General features: G+C 47.6%; 1 protein-coding gene across 1 annotated transcript in view; it reads left to right on the top strand.

Moving 5' to 3' along the window:
• Positions 1-1,114: 1,114 nt before the first annotated feature.
• Positions 1,115-15,012, top strand: part of LOC144153836 (activating signal cointegrator 1 complex subunit 3-like) — a 136,420-nt gene continuing 122,522 nt past the window's right edge. Inside the window, exons 1-4 of the mRNA XM_077685565.1 lie at positions 1,115-1,253; positions 5,038-5,176; positions 5,252-5,367; positions 6,512-7,074. Coding sequence (XP_077541691.1) covers positions 1,238-1,253; positions 5,038-5,176; positions 5,252-5,367; positions 6,512-7,074 — 834 coding nt within the window. The 5' untranslated portion in view covers positions 1,115-1,237. The remainder of the gene's footprint in view (positions 1,254-5,037; positions 5,177-5,251; positions 5,368-6,511; positions 7,075-15,012) is intronic.

Below are 15,012 nucleotides of genomic sequence, written 5' to 3'. Positions count from 1 at the left end.
AAATTTCGTCATTCTTGCGTGTTTTGCTTTGTTTACAAAGCAAGAAACGCAAATGCTTGCAGAGTTGTTAACTAAGTAACTAACTAACTGACTGACTGACTGACTGACTGGCTTACTTGCACGAATGCTTTGCTCTGTGGACAGCCAATGCACTCGCCATTTGTACAAGTGCGGCACGCACACACACAGCTGGCTGGCGCCGCATCTTTTCAAAGTGCTACGAGTTGTGCCGCGCCTCCGCCAGATGGCGCCACGGGTCCCGCGACCGAGAGAAGAAGCAGTGAAACATCCCCCTCGCGAGGGGCACGATCAAATGCAGAGCATTTCCGGGGGCGCACGACGTTAAGTAGTTTGCGTTACGTTAATGTTGTTGCACTTGTGGCAACTGCTGACGAGAGAGCGCTCGTCAGCAGTAATTTGAATGAGTCAACGATATAAGGCGCGTTCGTAGCGTCCCATTCTGTGTCGGCTTTGTGGCGCAGTGGGTAGAGCACCATGTACATTGCGTTCCGCCCGCAGGGTCGAGGGATCGAAACTGGGCGCTGGATAGTATTTTTTTTTTATTTAGTAGGGACAACGACGGTGCGGACTACGGACGTCAACGCGGGTGACATCGTGAGTTACTGAAATGATCTGCATTTAAAATAATGTGGCACGCTGTGTAGAACATTCCCTCTCTATAAAGAAGTGCAGACATCGCAATCTATGATAGACGTCCGGGCTGTGTTGCGACAAACATCGCTGCTGGTACTGGCGTGCGCACTGACCAGCTAGACTGGACTAACGTGATTTCTGCGGCCACCACTGTGTCAGTCAATGGGCCGACCGCGCACAAGTTAGAAAACGGGCACTCTGTGCAACTTCGTGCTACGGATGAAACTGCGTGCATTTTCGGCATGGAGGTATTTGGTGAATTTTGAGCTTTGCTCGGATAGTAGTAATTTTGGACTACTGGGCAAGCAAGAGCTTTCTTGGAGTTTTTCTGGCTGGCCTGCTTCCTGCTTGGCCTGGCTTGTTAATTGGCTTGGCTTGCAGCGTTATGGCGTACTTACGGTTTGGCTATGACTTTGCCTTCTGTCGGCGTGCAATCACGAACGTATGTATGTATGTAGAATTGTAGATGTGTGTCGCGGTGTCTGCGTTTGTTTTGTGTTGCGCTGCTGCAAGGTGTTTATTATTCGCGCTTTCATCAGTATTCTTGATGCAGTGTCGCGATAAGTGACATGAAGCGCAATCAATGGTTCTTTCACGCGGTAAGTGACAGTGAATTTTTGTGTCCGCGTTCATATCCATGAAACTTGAAGGGGAACTTGCATGCCCGAAGACGATCTGGAATTGCCTTGATTTGTTTGTTGCATTGTATGTGTCATTACGGTATGATTGTGTTCTCTATCCATAACACTTCACAGTAAGGCAATCTACTTAATACTTAAACAATATGTCTTAGTCGTCTGATTGTGTTGTGTGTGCATTAGTAAAGACTCGAGGTGACAGCACCGGCAGCTGCTGGCTTGTCAAGTTACTTTGTAATTTTTTTATGCGCACCATATAAAATCGGGACTCTTCGATTTGCAGTCTCAGACTTGCCGTGAATACTCCGCGGGTGGTCTGGAGATACTCTGTGTCATAGGAATATACAGGGTGTTACAGCGATAACTGGAACACTTCAAATTTTTTCCTTGAGCGAACTGCTGCTCGGTTCGCGCTCAAGTTTTACGGGAAGGTCGCATTTTTTGGTCTATTTTGTTTGACACCGGGAACAACGACTGTACAATAGAATAGAACTTTATTGTTGTTGTCACAGTTGTTATCACTAGAATACAGTCAATGCAGAAAGGGGTCCCAGAGTAATAAACTGTAGTGGGACCCCTTGTTATTGATAGCATACACATAAATAGCTTAATTGCAGCTGTTAGCAGGAGTGATACCTAATTTTTTTATTACCTACCTTATACAAAGAAATTATGAGACTACGCGTAAATAGTGAATTGTTATGATTGCATATTTTAGCAATAAATAAGGAACATATTGAACAAATAAAACACACAGAATTGAAACAACTAACGCAGGAGCATTTAAACATAATAAAGCATCCTATAAATGACGCAGACTACATTAGGCGACGTGGATGTGCACGTCAAAAATCTGTGTGATGGTTCGTCAGAAATGATCGAAGGGAACGTTTAAACGTTGATGGACGTGCTTGTGTTTTTAACCGTATAAGGTAGCTCGTTCCATATTTTGATTGAAGTAAAATGTCTTTTACCGTAGTTCGTGCGTACCTTTGAAAGTAAAAGTTATTTTGCAATGAAAAACAATTTTGGTTAGTGTTTTCTAGTTTAGTTTTACCAGTAATGTAGAGAAGGTTGTGTTCATTGAAAAGGTGAAAGGCAGTTGTGGCAACGTTAAATGCTATGGTGTCAGCAATCGGAAGAAGTTTAAGATCAAGGAAAAGGGGGTCAGTGGGAGCATCACAACGACTACGGGTGATTATACGCAGTACCCGGTTTTGAATTTGCTGTAATGGTGCTATGTGGGAGTTGTAAGTCGGACCCCATGACCCGATACAGTAGTTTATGTGACTTTGGAAAAAAGCATAGTACTAGGTGATTAGGATCCGTTTCTCGAAGTAATGGCGCACTTTTATTAGTACCAGAACGCCATATGAAACTTTCTTCCTTATTAGGTTAATGTGTGCATCAAATTTTAGAAAACGGTCAAGTTCAATTCCTAAGAATGTGCATTCATCAGTCGGTATGATGGCGTGATTAATAATGTACACAGGGTTGAGACCGTTATGAGGCTTTGTGGGCGTGCTAAAAACCACAAACTTTGTCTTAGATGGGTTAATTAACAACTGATTATTGTGACACCAGTAAGAAATGTTAGTGAGGTCATGGTTCATCTGTGAAATTACACTGGAAAGTTTTTTTTGGTTTGTGAAAATGGTGTTGTCGTTGGCATACAAAATGCAGTCGGTTGCGGATGTCAGACAATTCGGCAGGTCGTTAATATAAATCAGAAATAATAAGGGGCCAAAAATGGATCCTTGGGGCACACCTTTGTTTACAGTTTTTGTGTACAGTTTTTTTTGTACTTACCTGTTTTTTTATGAAAATAAATAAAAACGATTTCCTGGCGGCCGATTTGGATGTCCAAGCCAGTGCAAGCTGCTCTTGGAACGACGGCGCCACCTGAGGTATGCAGAGCGAAACGCATGATAGGGATTCACGGTCGGAAGGAGCCAAATGAAGAAGCAGACGATCAGAGAATCTCGTCGCTAGCTTACGGTGATCCCATGTAGTTGCATAACAGCTGATACCAATCATAATAAAATATTCCCACGGTTTCATCGTTGCCAACAAGCGTTGTATTTGCTTCCTCACCTGCTTTCACATTTCTGTTGTCTACTAGCTTTGCCAGGTTATCCGGCTGTGAGAAATCAGCCTTACGATTCTTGCTCTGTCCTTGTTGGTTTGTTCGCGTTTTATTTGTGAAATTTTGTGTGTGTGTGGTGTGCCTGTCTGTGATCACTAAGTGTTGTAATGACAGCGTGTATTGCCAGAGAAAGGTCCTTGTTAGGGCCAACAAATGCCGCGTAGTGAAAGCATCTGATCTTGTTTGCCACCCAATGTCCAGTCTAATTCCTAACACAGCTAGATTTAAAGAAAGGCCAGCGTAACTGAAAATGAAAAATAGCCCACTGATCTACACATTCTTTATATGATGCGGAAGCAGGTGAGGAACAAACCCAACGTTTATTGGCAACAATGAACCGTGTAAATATTTTGTTATGATTGGTATCAGCTGTTATGCAACTACATGGGATCATCGTAAACTAGGGATGAAAGTGATTTTCTGATTGTCTGATTGTCTCATTTGGCTCCTCCCTACTGTGAATTCCTATCGTGTGTTGCGCTCTGCATACCCCAGGTGGCGCTGTCGTTCCAAGAGCAGCTTGCACTGGCTTGCACTGGCTTGGATGTCCAAATAAATCGGCTGCCATTTTCCCGTAGGCGAAAATCGTTTTTATTTATTTTCAGAATAAATGGGTAAGTGTCGTCGTTGTTCCCGGTGTCAAACAAAATAGACCACAAAATGCGACCTTCGTGTGAAGTTTGAGTGTGGACCGAGCAGCGGTTCACTCAGGAAAAAATTGTAAAGTGTTCCAGTCATTGATGTAACACCCTGTATGTGAAATATTAGTGCCGGATTGCTTCTCGGGGAATCCAGAGTGAGCCCGGAACTGATAGTGAAAGAGCCGCATTGCAACAGAAAAAAGGCGTCGAGGTTTAAGAGAAATTGGAAAGAAAGAAAAAAACTGTGCAGAATCACATTCAACACCATAAAATATGAAGTATGGGGTTAAAGCTCAAATCAAACCACTAGATTAGCACCTAGATGTTCTGGCAAGTGCTTTAACTCTTTCGTTACCGCAGGAAATTGACCAATTTGAGGGGTCTATCAAAACATTTTTTCTCTGCTATACTTATTTGTTAGGCACACATTGCAGTGAGCAGTGACATAAAATGCAGATGATTCCACGCGCTTTTCAGCGACACCAGTTTTAATAATGTTTTCATAAATAACGATTGCGAAAAAAATGATCGAATTAGAAATTTTTGTCCAGGCGTCAAAGAAAATAAGAAGAGTAAGTCGTGTATAATAAACCACCAGTAGTATAAAAAATTTAAAATAAAAGTTTTGTAGGTAATACGTTTTGTAGGTAAGCTGGCTGGCGCAACGCTGCGCGCAAAGTGCAGGGCCGGCTGCAATGTCACTTCTGCTTTGTGGCTGTTTGCACGATCCGCCGGCAGATGCACTGCCGCCTGCGACAGATTTATTTTGAATGCTTATAACTAATTAGCAACGCATTTCACGGGGCTACCGGTCATGTCCTAGTTGGTGTGGTGGTACGTGCTGTACGTTCGAAGAATTTGAGTGCAGTGGGACTTCAAGGAAACTATGGAGGGAAGGAAACGAAACTATGGCGGGTAGAATGTTCACTTCCTTACCATTTTGTTTTTGTTCATGTAGGGATGAACCACTTGGTGCAAGCACAGTATACAGAGACGCTTCGAGCATTCTCCGGTATCGCTGCTGATGAAGAATGCCTCGATGAAGCTACCGATGCAATTGCTCAGAAGAAGCTGTCCCTGTGCGAGAAGCGTGCTAAGTAAGGCGGTTGGGAACGATTGCGTGCCACTGTGTCTGCACCCACCAGGTGCTGACTGAGCCATCTCTCTTGCAGGAAAAGTGGCGTGGCCTGGAACTTTGTGAAGCATACTGTGTTGTCCGTGAAAGATCAGTCGGACACAGAGGTTGTAGTTGCGCTGCGTGAGCTGCTTCAGTATGCACAAGACTTCCGTGAGTACATGTGTGTTTCTATCTAACAATGTAGAAAAGAATTTATACGTTTTGGAATGCTCAGGTTGAGGATCGTTTTAAATCAGCTGGATTATTTATTTTTGTGCGGTAACTAAAAAGAAAACATTTATTGCACATGTGGACCCAGGAAGAACGAGATAGTTGTAAGAGAACATGCCTTCAGCAGGCTTGAGCTATGCACATTGTTCATTTTGAAATAAACATACAAGCGTGCTCTTGGGCAGTGGTAGGCCTCTTTTTTTTTTTTTTTTTTGCCAGGGTATTATTGCGTACTCTTTGGGACAATGAATTGTGCTGCTGTATTATTTTTTGCACTTCAAATAGTTATGTTGGGCTTTGGCTTACACTGTTTGTGGGCTCGTAACGAGCATGTAGAGAATCCTTGGCTCCATGCAGGTATCGCAGAGAAGTCGATCTCATTGGCTAATCTTTGGGCCTAGGTTGTCTCCAAATGTTAGCGGAATTGTAGATTGGTTGCACAGAAAAGGTCTTGCCGAGTGGCATGGCACGGAGCCCTCACCCTTTCTGATTAAATGTGGTCTGCTATCTCAGTGCTGTTGTAGCAAGCTCTTTTTTTCTGTGTGTGCTAGTGTAGTGCCCCATTAAGAAAAGGGAGTGCCAGCTGAGTATGCTGTTTGTAGCAGACATTTCCTTGAAGTCTTCTCTCTATAATTCTGTGGTTGCGGCTCTAAGTAGGCTGCATGGCTCGGCCAGCAAGCTAGAAGGTGGAAACCCAAGCCGGGGATGCCGCTCACCAGAGGAGGCGAGAATGTGCTCAGAGGCAGGCCAATGCAGCGACCCCTGCCCTGACACTGGGTCAAACCAGGGCGCCCTCACTGGAGCAACCTCCCCAGGCTTGAGCGGAAGATGGTGTCTCCACGAGCTCACTTCCTGCTATGCCTGTCTTGCAGTGCTTGCTTTCCTAGTGTTTTTCAGTGCCTGAAACCACGGGTTCAAAGGTATCTTGAGCTCCGTATGGTGCCGCTTTCCGCCAGAAGGAAAGAGACATTGCTTGCACATGTCACAAGGCTCAATGCTGCTGTTTTCTGAGTGGGGAAGAGGGAGGTGGGAGGAGTGGTGTATGTCCAGCTTGTGACCCGGGGTCCTGGTGGTGCCCTCGCAGTGGGGGGGCAGTGCCCCGAGGAGGTGCTGCAGGCCTCGGCGCTGCAGCTGCTGGACGTGTTTGGGGGCGAGGATGCGGAGCAGGGGGAGCACGTCACGGAGGAGCAGCGGCAGCGGCTCCGGTGGGCCTTTGGCAGCTGCGCCCCCGAGCTGGCGAGCAGTGCGCGGGCGCTGGTGCGCCGCATCCAGTCGTGGCTGTCGGCCGAGACCAGGGCCGTGCTGGCCGAGCAGCGGCAGTGCCTCGAGGACTCGTTCCCGGAAAGCAGCGAGTTCTCGCGCCGCATCCGCATCGGCCACGGTGACATCCTGCGCGACGACGAGGTGGACGCCTGCTCGGAGGACGAGCTGTTCGTGAAGGAGCGCGCCCGGCTGGACATTAGCTACCGGGAGCCCCCCGCCGCCCAGAAGAAGCCCAAGAGCCGCTACGACGGCCGCTGGCTCAGGGCACAGGTGCAGGCAGCGCTGGCCAACAGCAACGCGCTGGGGCTGTCCGCGGAAGAGGTGGTCAACATCGTGGTGCCCATGCTCGACTCGTGCCGCACCGACAAGGAGCTGGAGGCCGAGGTGGGTCCCGAGGTTTGCACGACCTCGCTGCTGTAGCAGGTGTCAAGAAGGTTGGTGCCCGACACGCCCAGACGCTACTGCACTGGCAACCCAATGCCCCGCTCGTGGCTGGCAGCGCGGTGGCTTAGCCCCAGCGTTATTGCTCCTGGGGAACGTCTGTTTACGGCAGCAAGGGACACAACTTAATAGGGCACCGCTGCACATACGGGAAACCATGCAATGCTTTGCCCCCTTCACTAGTACCCTAATTACCCGATTCTAAAGCGCCCCCAACTCTAACGCGCACCCGATTTTCCTGGCAGAAAAAACTAAAAAACTTGGTTCTCCGATTGTAACGCGCACGGAACTTTGTGAGCAAGAAAAATGAATGCGAGAGAAACAGCCGATTTATTTGCCGAAGTAATCTCACTCATCTCACTCGTCACTCTCTGCTGACCACAACATCTCATCCTCAGTGCCGTCAAGCGCGTTCGCGATGCCACACTTCTGAATAAACATTCAACCATGGTCGATGGGATCGTGGCCCATGCCTCGCTTGCCCATCTCGTGAACTTCTCCAGAGGCGCACGCTTCAGCCAACCGCTCGTTTTGAATGCGTGAGAGCCGCTGCTGCCATTGCTGTTATCAAGTGCGCAAGTGGAACGATTTGATTTGTGTGAACGCCGATAGAAAAGCCTAGGCGCCTATGCTTCCTGCGTCCAAAAAATTTAGTCTGCCGTCCACGCGCCTTCACTATGGGGAGGCATGTCCGCGCTGCTGATGCACGCACAGCGCTGCGCAGAGGGCGCTGCGAGCAATCGGAGCGCTGGAGCGGCCGGCTTGTGCCGCGCGCTACTGCTGCGGAGAGTGGGCACGCATGGTGGTTTGACGGCCAGTTAGAGCGATGAAATCCAACGGCTCGAGGTACATAAGCTCACAATTGAAGCTGTGATAGAACTACTGTGAGACCTTTCAATTTCGCAGCCCGAATTTTTTGCGAATCGGGCTACGGAGCCTATTTGCGGCCACTTACCTCTGCGAGTGAGACCGAAGGATGAAACCGCAGCAACGAGAGTAACCGTTTCGCTACCGCAGTTGGAACCATTATGCCATTATTTCGCGCATTGTTGAGACAGTGAGATCACATTCAAAGAGAGCCCGGCGGTGCCAGACGCAGTGTTTGTTCTAATTGTGAAAACTACTGGGTTATCCCCGAACGTCATGTATTGAAGGTGGTTGGCATGTACCCGGCCTGGCTGACTCGAAAAAAAAAAAAAAAAAGGTGTAGTGAAATGCTTTACCAAAAAAACGCGTCCCTAAATACTTCGGGCTGAGCCCTCCCACTCCTGCTTGGGAAGGGGGGGGGATAAAGCAAGGCATATATGGTCATTGAAATAAATAAGCCTTAAGAACTTATCTTCTTAATTTCAAACAGCCGCAAATAAAATGATTGGCCATAACACAAATATTCTTCCTTGTTGCTTTCCCTGCGTGCATCTCGCGATTCACTCGGAGTATGTGGGCGATCAAAAAAAAAAAAAAAAAAAAAGCCCTGTTCAATGAACAATGCAAGCACAGTTACTGTTTGGCAGCCTGATTCTAGTAAAAATAAGTTTCACGCACCCCTCAAGTTAGCGAATTTTCCAAATCATGGAATTCACAAAAATTACAGGCGCGCAAAATAGAAGCTACTACCACAGTTTCTGCCTGTTGATTGAAAGTGCCAAAAACATCGTATGCAGGCGTACACTCGTATTATTTTTATTCGGCATTTACATTTAACTGATATTCCCAACTGACGAGGCAGCGTCCGAAGTGCGATGGGGCCTAATTAATGAACGATGCGAATTGGTCAGATCCTGTTCAAGCTTCAAAGCATATAGTTTTTGACTCCCAAGCAAAGAGAAGTCAGGATGGTTCTAAAGCACCACAAAAAAAATTATGAAGCGCCCACACACCACACAAATATTTTCACGCGCTTATATATCCACGAGGTCGCGGGTTCGACTCCCGGCCGCGGCGCCCGTGGCCGCCGCTTTTCTGATGGAGGCGAAAAGCAAAAACGCCCATGTGTACGAGACTTGTGCGCATATTTTAGATCGCCAGGTGGTCAAATTAATCCGGCGCCCTCCACTACGGCGCGCTTCGTCGCCTGCGTTGCGTCGGCACGTTAAACTCTACAATAAATCAATCACGGCAGTGTACGGCGGAGGTATACACAAAAACGCTTCTTTGTTAGGTAACGTAGTCGAAATTTCGCGTGATGTGCCCCAGCTAGCAAAAGATGCCGTGCTGACTCAGTGTTTCTGATGCCCCAGAGAATGTGTCGAAACCTTTTCCTTGAAGAGGATATAGGGGATAGAGTGCAGCTACACGATTCCATGGTTTGGCTCAATCGTTCTTAATTTACGAAAACGTACCGGCATCAATTCATGCTTCGGTAACAAACTCTTCGTATTCGTAGGAACCAATTTATTTGGCTAATCTGTTTTGTAGACAGAAATGAAGAGGGGGCGAAAACGCGCAGTTAAAATCGGCTGAAAGCGCCCATACCTATGAATGCAGCACAGCGAAGCGCCGTCCTCTGCACTGCTCGCCACGCCGACACTGGCCGGTCGCGCTCCGAGTGCGTGCAGCGCCGCCGTTGCATGCATCACGGAGGAGGGAGGAGCCCCCTTCGCGGCCGGCGGACGGCAGACTAGCAAATCTTTCTAGGGACCATAGAAAAATGGGAGAGGTTTTCCGCACTTGATCTCAGCCCCAGTGCTCCCTGCGCATGCGCCTCGTTGCTATAGCAACGGAGGCGCGTCGTCTGTTTCCAGGCCACCGCTTTCGTGCGCCGCGGCTCTGAAGTCAAACGCGAGGGCGTGGCACTCCGCTCGTCGAAAGGCGCCGTCGGCAGTGAGACGCGTTGCTGCCCCATATCCGATCGCGATTTTTAAAATTCCAACGTTCAGCGCCATGCATTTGGCGCATTTTTCTCAGCTAAGCTACAAACAGCTGACCTGACGATTCGTGTCGTATTTCGACACGAGCACGCTGTAGTTAGGCTAATCGGCGCTAGCACGGGCTCTTATCGTGATCGTCGCTTGGTACAAGTGACGCCCAAAGCTGTGCACCATGTCCTTGCAACACAGGCTTCAGAAACAGACTCCACTATGCAAGCACGATATTGTTTATGGAAATGATGTACACTCGGTAACAGCGATTTCTACTTCAGCTGCCTGGCTATATCTGGAAAGTGTTGTGGGCACTGAAGTGGTCGGAATAGACTTCAGAATAGTGCACTAATTTTCTCTAAATTATTTCAAGCCAACAATGCGGAAGGCCGGAAGTACAAGAAGCCTTGTTATAGACAAGCGTTTTACCAACTGTAGTTTGTTGTATTCTGATGTCGGAAACGATGCTAGTCTCTGTTGCTTAGTTTTTTTTTTGTGGTTATTTGGTTGACACTCCTGCCTGGGCCTAAATAGTGGCCTGACGTACAAATAAAAATAACTAAATAAATAAACAAGAATGAAAAAGCAAACGTACACCCAGTACTGCAGGGTTGAATGCCTTGTGCGCGCTTCTCGCCCGGCGCGCCAGGAAAGATGCTCGGCCAGGAAAGATGCTCGTGGAAAGGGGATTAATTCTGTTATGGTTGGCAAGATACGCTTCATCACGCGGTTGTGTTTCAGCTCCTTCATAAACACCACCAAAAAGCATGTGGCACCACTTAACGCGAACGCTCTCTCAAGCAGACGTACGTGTCCACACACTGCGCGTTTACGTCGTAAATTTAAAGTTGCCAAAAGCACAGCAGTTATAAAAAATAGTGTACTTGCTGCTACTATTGTAAACAAAACACTCAGGGTTCTTAAGCATTTCTGTTTGGTTCAGTCACTCATTAACTGATCTGAATTATGCTAATCAATAAAGAAATGCTTGAATGAAAAATAATGGCTGGTTATAGTTATAGCCAAGGGTTCATGAACTATCCATTTAATTAAAAATGTATTTACGCAATTAAGCCTGTGATGTGGCGTCTGGTAGTGCATTTCAGTGATCAGATGTCATGCAATTGATGATCACCTAGTTTCATTGTTCCTCAATTCGTACATATGGGCTACTGATGCAGGGTATCCAAGCAATGCATAGTGTGTGCAGCTTGAGGTATCCTGAAACGTCAAGCAAGAAAAATTGCAGCAAGGGAGGGTGATTTCACCAGAAAAGTTTATTTTTTGAGGTTGCATTTTTAGCAGTGCATTTATTTACTAAAAAGCTTGCAAAACAATATCCCAAGACAGTTCAGCAACTTGTACTCATCAGTAAAATCTGAAAAAAAAAAGAAAGTGAGGCGCCTACCAGCCCAACTTGTTGAAAAAAAGGTTTATACATTTGAATGAGTATTAGAATCATAGAACGCTGGGGGAGCTAAACAGATTCATGATTAAGTTCTAACTGCGCAACGGGACGACCTAGGACAATGTGGGGCACAAACGCTCGTTTGTGCCCTCTCTTGTCTTTGTCCGCTTGCGCAGTTGGAACTTAATCATGAATTACATGAGCACAATGCAGGTACACCCCGCACGTGTAGGACCTCTGCAGAAGCACGACCTGTGTTTACAATAGAGCTGTGCACGGGCCAAAAATTTGGGCCCGAGCCCAGCCCGGGCCTGGTGCTTATCGCAGTAGGCCCCGCCCAACCCGACGAAGAAGGCCGACGGGCCAGAGACTTTAAAGGGACACTGAAGTGAATTTGTCAAGCTCCCGTTTTTGCTTGCACTGCGTAGACTGGCTCAAATTAGCACACTTTTCATCGTTTATCCGGTTGACAAGTCGGTAATTATTTTACAAAGCGCGAAAGAAGAAAAACTACCATGCGCGGTTTGCGGCAGCCGCACCAACTAGAGGCTGTGACAACGGGAGGAGACGCACCGTGGTTGGACGATGTCCAAGGTTAGCATTCAAACAAGTTTCGGTTTCGGTTCTGCAAAACAACATGCTTGACATCCGACGGCATCGTTGGATGGGCATTCTTGATATCTCAGTAATCGTCGTACCGCGCTTCTGCCATGATGTCGGCTGTAAAATGCATAAGATAAGCCTCCCAGGACGGCTTCAAATTGTAGCAATCACTGGCCGAGGCCTACGCAGTGAATGAACACCCTCCGCGTCCCCGCAGACGCTCAAATGCCATGCGCTTTTCTCCCATATTTGGAGCTTGCCTCACTCATGCCTGTATCGTAAAAAGCGTGTTCGCATCAGGCCAAGGGTCTGTTCATTCTGGCATGTGCCCACTGCCCGCAAGCCGTCGGTGCTTATGGCAACAGCACGCTAACGAGAACTCACTAGCACGTCAGTGTCAGCCTGCGCGCTTTGTGAGCTAGTCTGCGGAGCAGTGAACGTTACGGCGCAAAAAAAGGTGAACTCAGAAATGAAAACATCGGCGGAAAGCGAAAAAGTAAACATATATATAAAAAAAAAGACCGTACCCTCAGGGATTCGAACTCGTCACTTTAAAAAAACTGGCATTCACATTCCTAGCGCTCTAGACAACTCGGCCATGGAGCGAACATAATAACCCTGGATATATAAGCTATATAATGTATAACCAGTTTGCACTTCTATTTAGTTTTAGCATTTCAAGCAGCTTAGGTGACTATTTGTTGTACTGCGCTCGTGCAGTAAGCGTCCCCCCAGTTTCCACAATATCTCACGTCTAGCAATTGCATTTCTTAGATGGAAAAGCGTTCACAGATGCGTAGTTGTGCTGCTGACCGCTGTGCTTGTTCGCCCAGTGCAAAAAAGTGCTTCCTGCACCGTAGTTTTACGCTGTATGGTAAAAGTGTCCGTTGATTTTATTTCCTTAGTACCTATATTGACTTCGCTGACTCTTCTCCCGCCTTCAAGTGACCTTAGATTTTCCTACTGGCGTACCAGTCAATGAAGCGTCGCATTTGCGCTTGTGTGAAGCGACCTTGACTTGGAGCTAGATACAGTGTACAAACTAACAAAGTAAACAAAGGCACATTCTTTCATTCACAAGCGTGTCCTGGCTTCGTTTCAACTGAGCGAATGAATTGTGCCGACCCGTCGGCGGCCGGCGGACGAAATGCTGGGCGGAGTGACTCGCGGAAGGTCGGCGAGCCGTGCAGTAGCACAGCCAATTGCCAGCTCATCTCCTCCTGACGTCACACGAAAACGCCACAGAAAATGGGTGAGGATGCAGAGAGGAGGACAGCATTTTCAAATTGATTTTTCTACTAAATAAATTCGCGTAAACGTGCGCAGAGTGGTCGAAACAGGGCCTAGGGACTCCGGACTACAATTTGCGCTCCTTATCCCGCAATGTTTACAAATCACTTCAGTGTCCCTTTAACCTTATGGCCCGGGCCCGGCCCGGCCTGGCTGCGTGTTTCCAACCCAAATACGATAGGGCCCGCGCCTGCTTGGGGCTCGTTTGGAAGCAAAAACTACCTCAAGGCGGTACAATGCATTGTAACGGAAATGATAACAGGCAAAACCAACATTGAACGGGCAAAACAACCCCAATTAAACATAACAAGTCCTGATCCGTGCTTTTACCGCGTCAGCAACATGTAGTTTCTGTGATAACATTGAAAACCTTAGTATTGCTTCACTGTGCCGGACCAGCCCGGCACGGGCCGGACCAACCCGGCCCGGCCCGTTTGAAGCATTTACATTTCGGCCCGAGTCTGGCCCGGGCCCGGGTGAAAAGTAAGTCAGGTGGCCCAAACCCGGCTCGCGGGCTGGGCCGGGCCCGGGCTGGGCTGGGCCGTGCCCATTGCCCGCAAGCAGTCAATGCTTATGGCAACAGCACGCCAACGAGATCTCGTCAGCACGTCAGTGTCAGTCTGCGCGCGTTCTGCAAACTCGCTCGTGGAGCAATGGATGTTACGGCCCAAAAATGGTGAACTCAGTATAGAACACATAAGCTGAAAATGGAGAAATCGACTTAAAAAAAAAGGTACCCTCAGGGATTCGAACTTGCGGCTTGCAAAATAACATGCCTAGCACTCCAAACCACTGGGCCACGAGCCAGCGCTGCTGGCGTTGGAAATACAAGGTATATAATGTATAACCAGTTTACACTTTTATTTAGTTTTAGCATTTTAAGCAGCTTACGTGCAGTAAGCGTCCCCCAAATTTCCACAATATCTCACGTCTAGCAATTGCATTTCTTTGATGGGAAAGCGTTCGCAGATGTGTGGTCGTGCTGCTGACTACTGTGCTTGTTTGCCCAGCGCAAAAAAGTGCTTCCTGCACCCTAGTTTTACGCTGTATGGTAAAAGTTTCTGTTGATTTTATTTCCTTAGTACCTTTTTTGACTTTGCTGACTCTTCTCCCGCCTTCAAGTGGCCTTAGGTTTTCCTACTAGCGCAGCAGTCAGCGAAGTGTCGCATGTGTGCTTGTGCAATGCTTGTGTCGAGTGACCTGGACTTGGAGCTTGATGCAGTGTACAAACTAACAAAGTAAAGAAAGGCACATCCTTCCATTTGCAAACATGTCGTGACTGAACTTTAACTAATTGAACAAATTGCGACGACCCGTCGGCGGCCGGCGGACTAAACGCTGGGCCGGCTGACTCTGTCGGAAGGTCAGTGAGCCGTGCAGTAGCACAGTCAAACCAGGTCATTTTTTCCTGACGTCACACGAAAACGCCACAGAAAATGGGCAAAAATGCAGAGAGGAGGATAGCATTTTCGAATTGATTTTTCGAGTAAATGAATTCGCATGACATGCCTAGTGACATCGTGACATGGCCTAGGGACTCCGGACTACAATTTGCGTTGGTAATCCTGCAATGTTTACTAATCGCTTCAGTGTCCCTTTAAAGTATCTGTGCTGCCCGCATCTAACGTAAATGGGCTTGGCCAACACGCATACATATCCGTCAGTCAGTGTGTCGGATATCTCCTATAAAAAATTTAGCGGGTGGTCAAAATGTTTTTG

The sequence above is a fragment of the Haemaphysalis longicornis genome, unplaced genomic scaffold, assembly GCF_048455015.1.
Source record: "Haemaphysalis longicornis isolate Haplotype H1 unplaced genomic scaffold, Haemaphysalis longicornis Haplotype H1 scaffold_9, whole genome shotgun sequence".
NCBI lineage: Eukaryota > Metazoa > Arthropoda > Arachnida > Ixodida > Ixodidae > Haemaphysalis > Haemaphysalis longicornis.
Note: the sequence above shows the minus strand (reverse complement) of the source record. Positions and strands in the feature narration are given on the sequence as shown.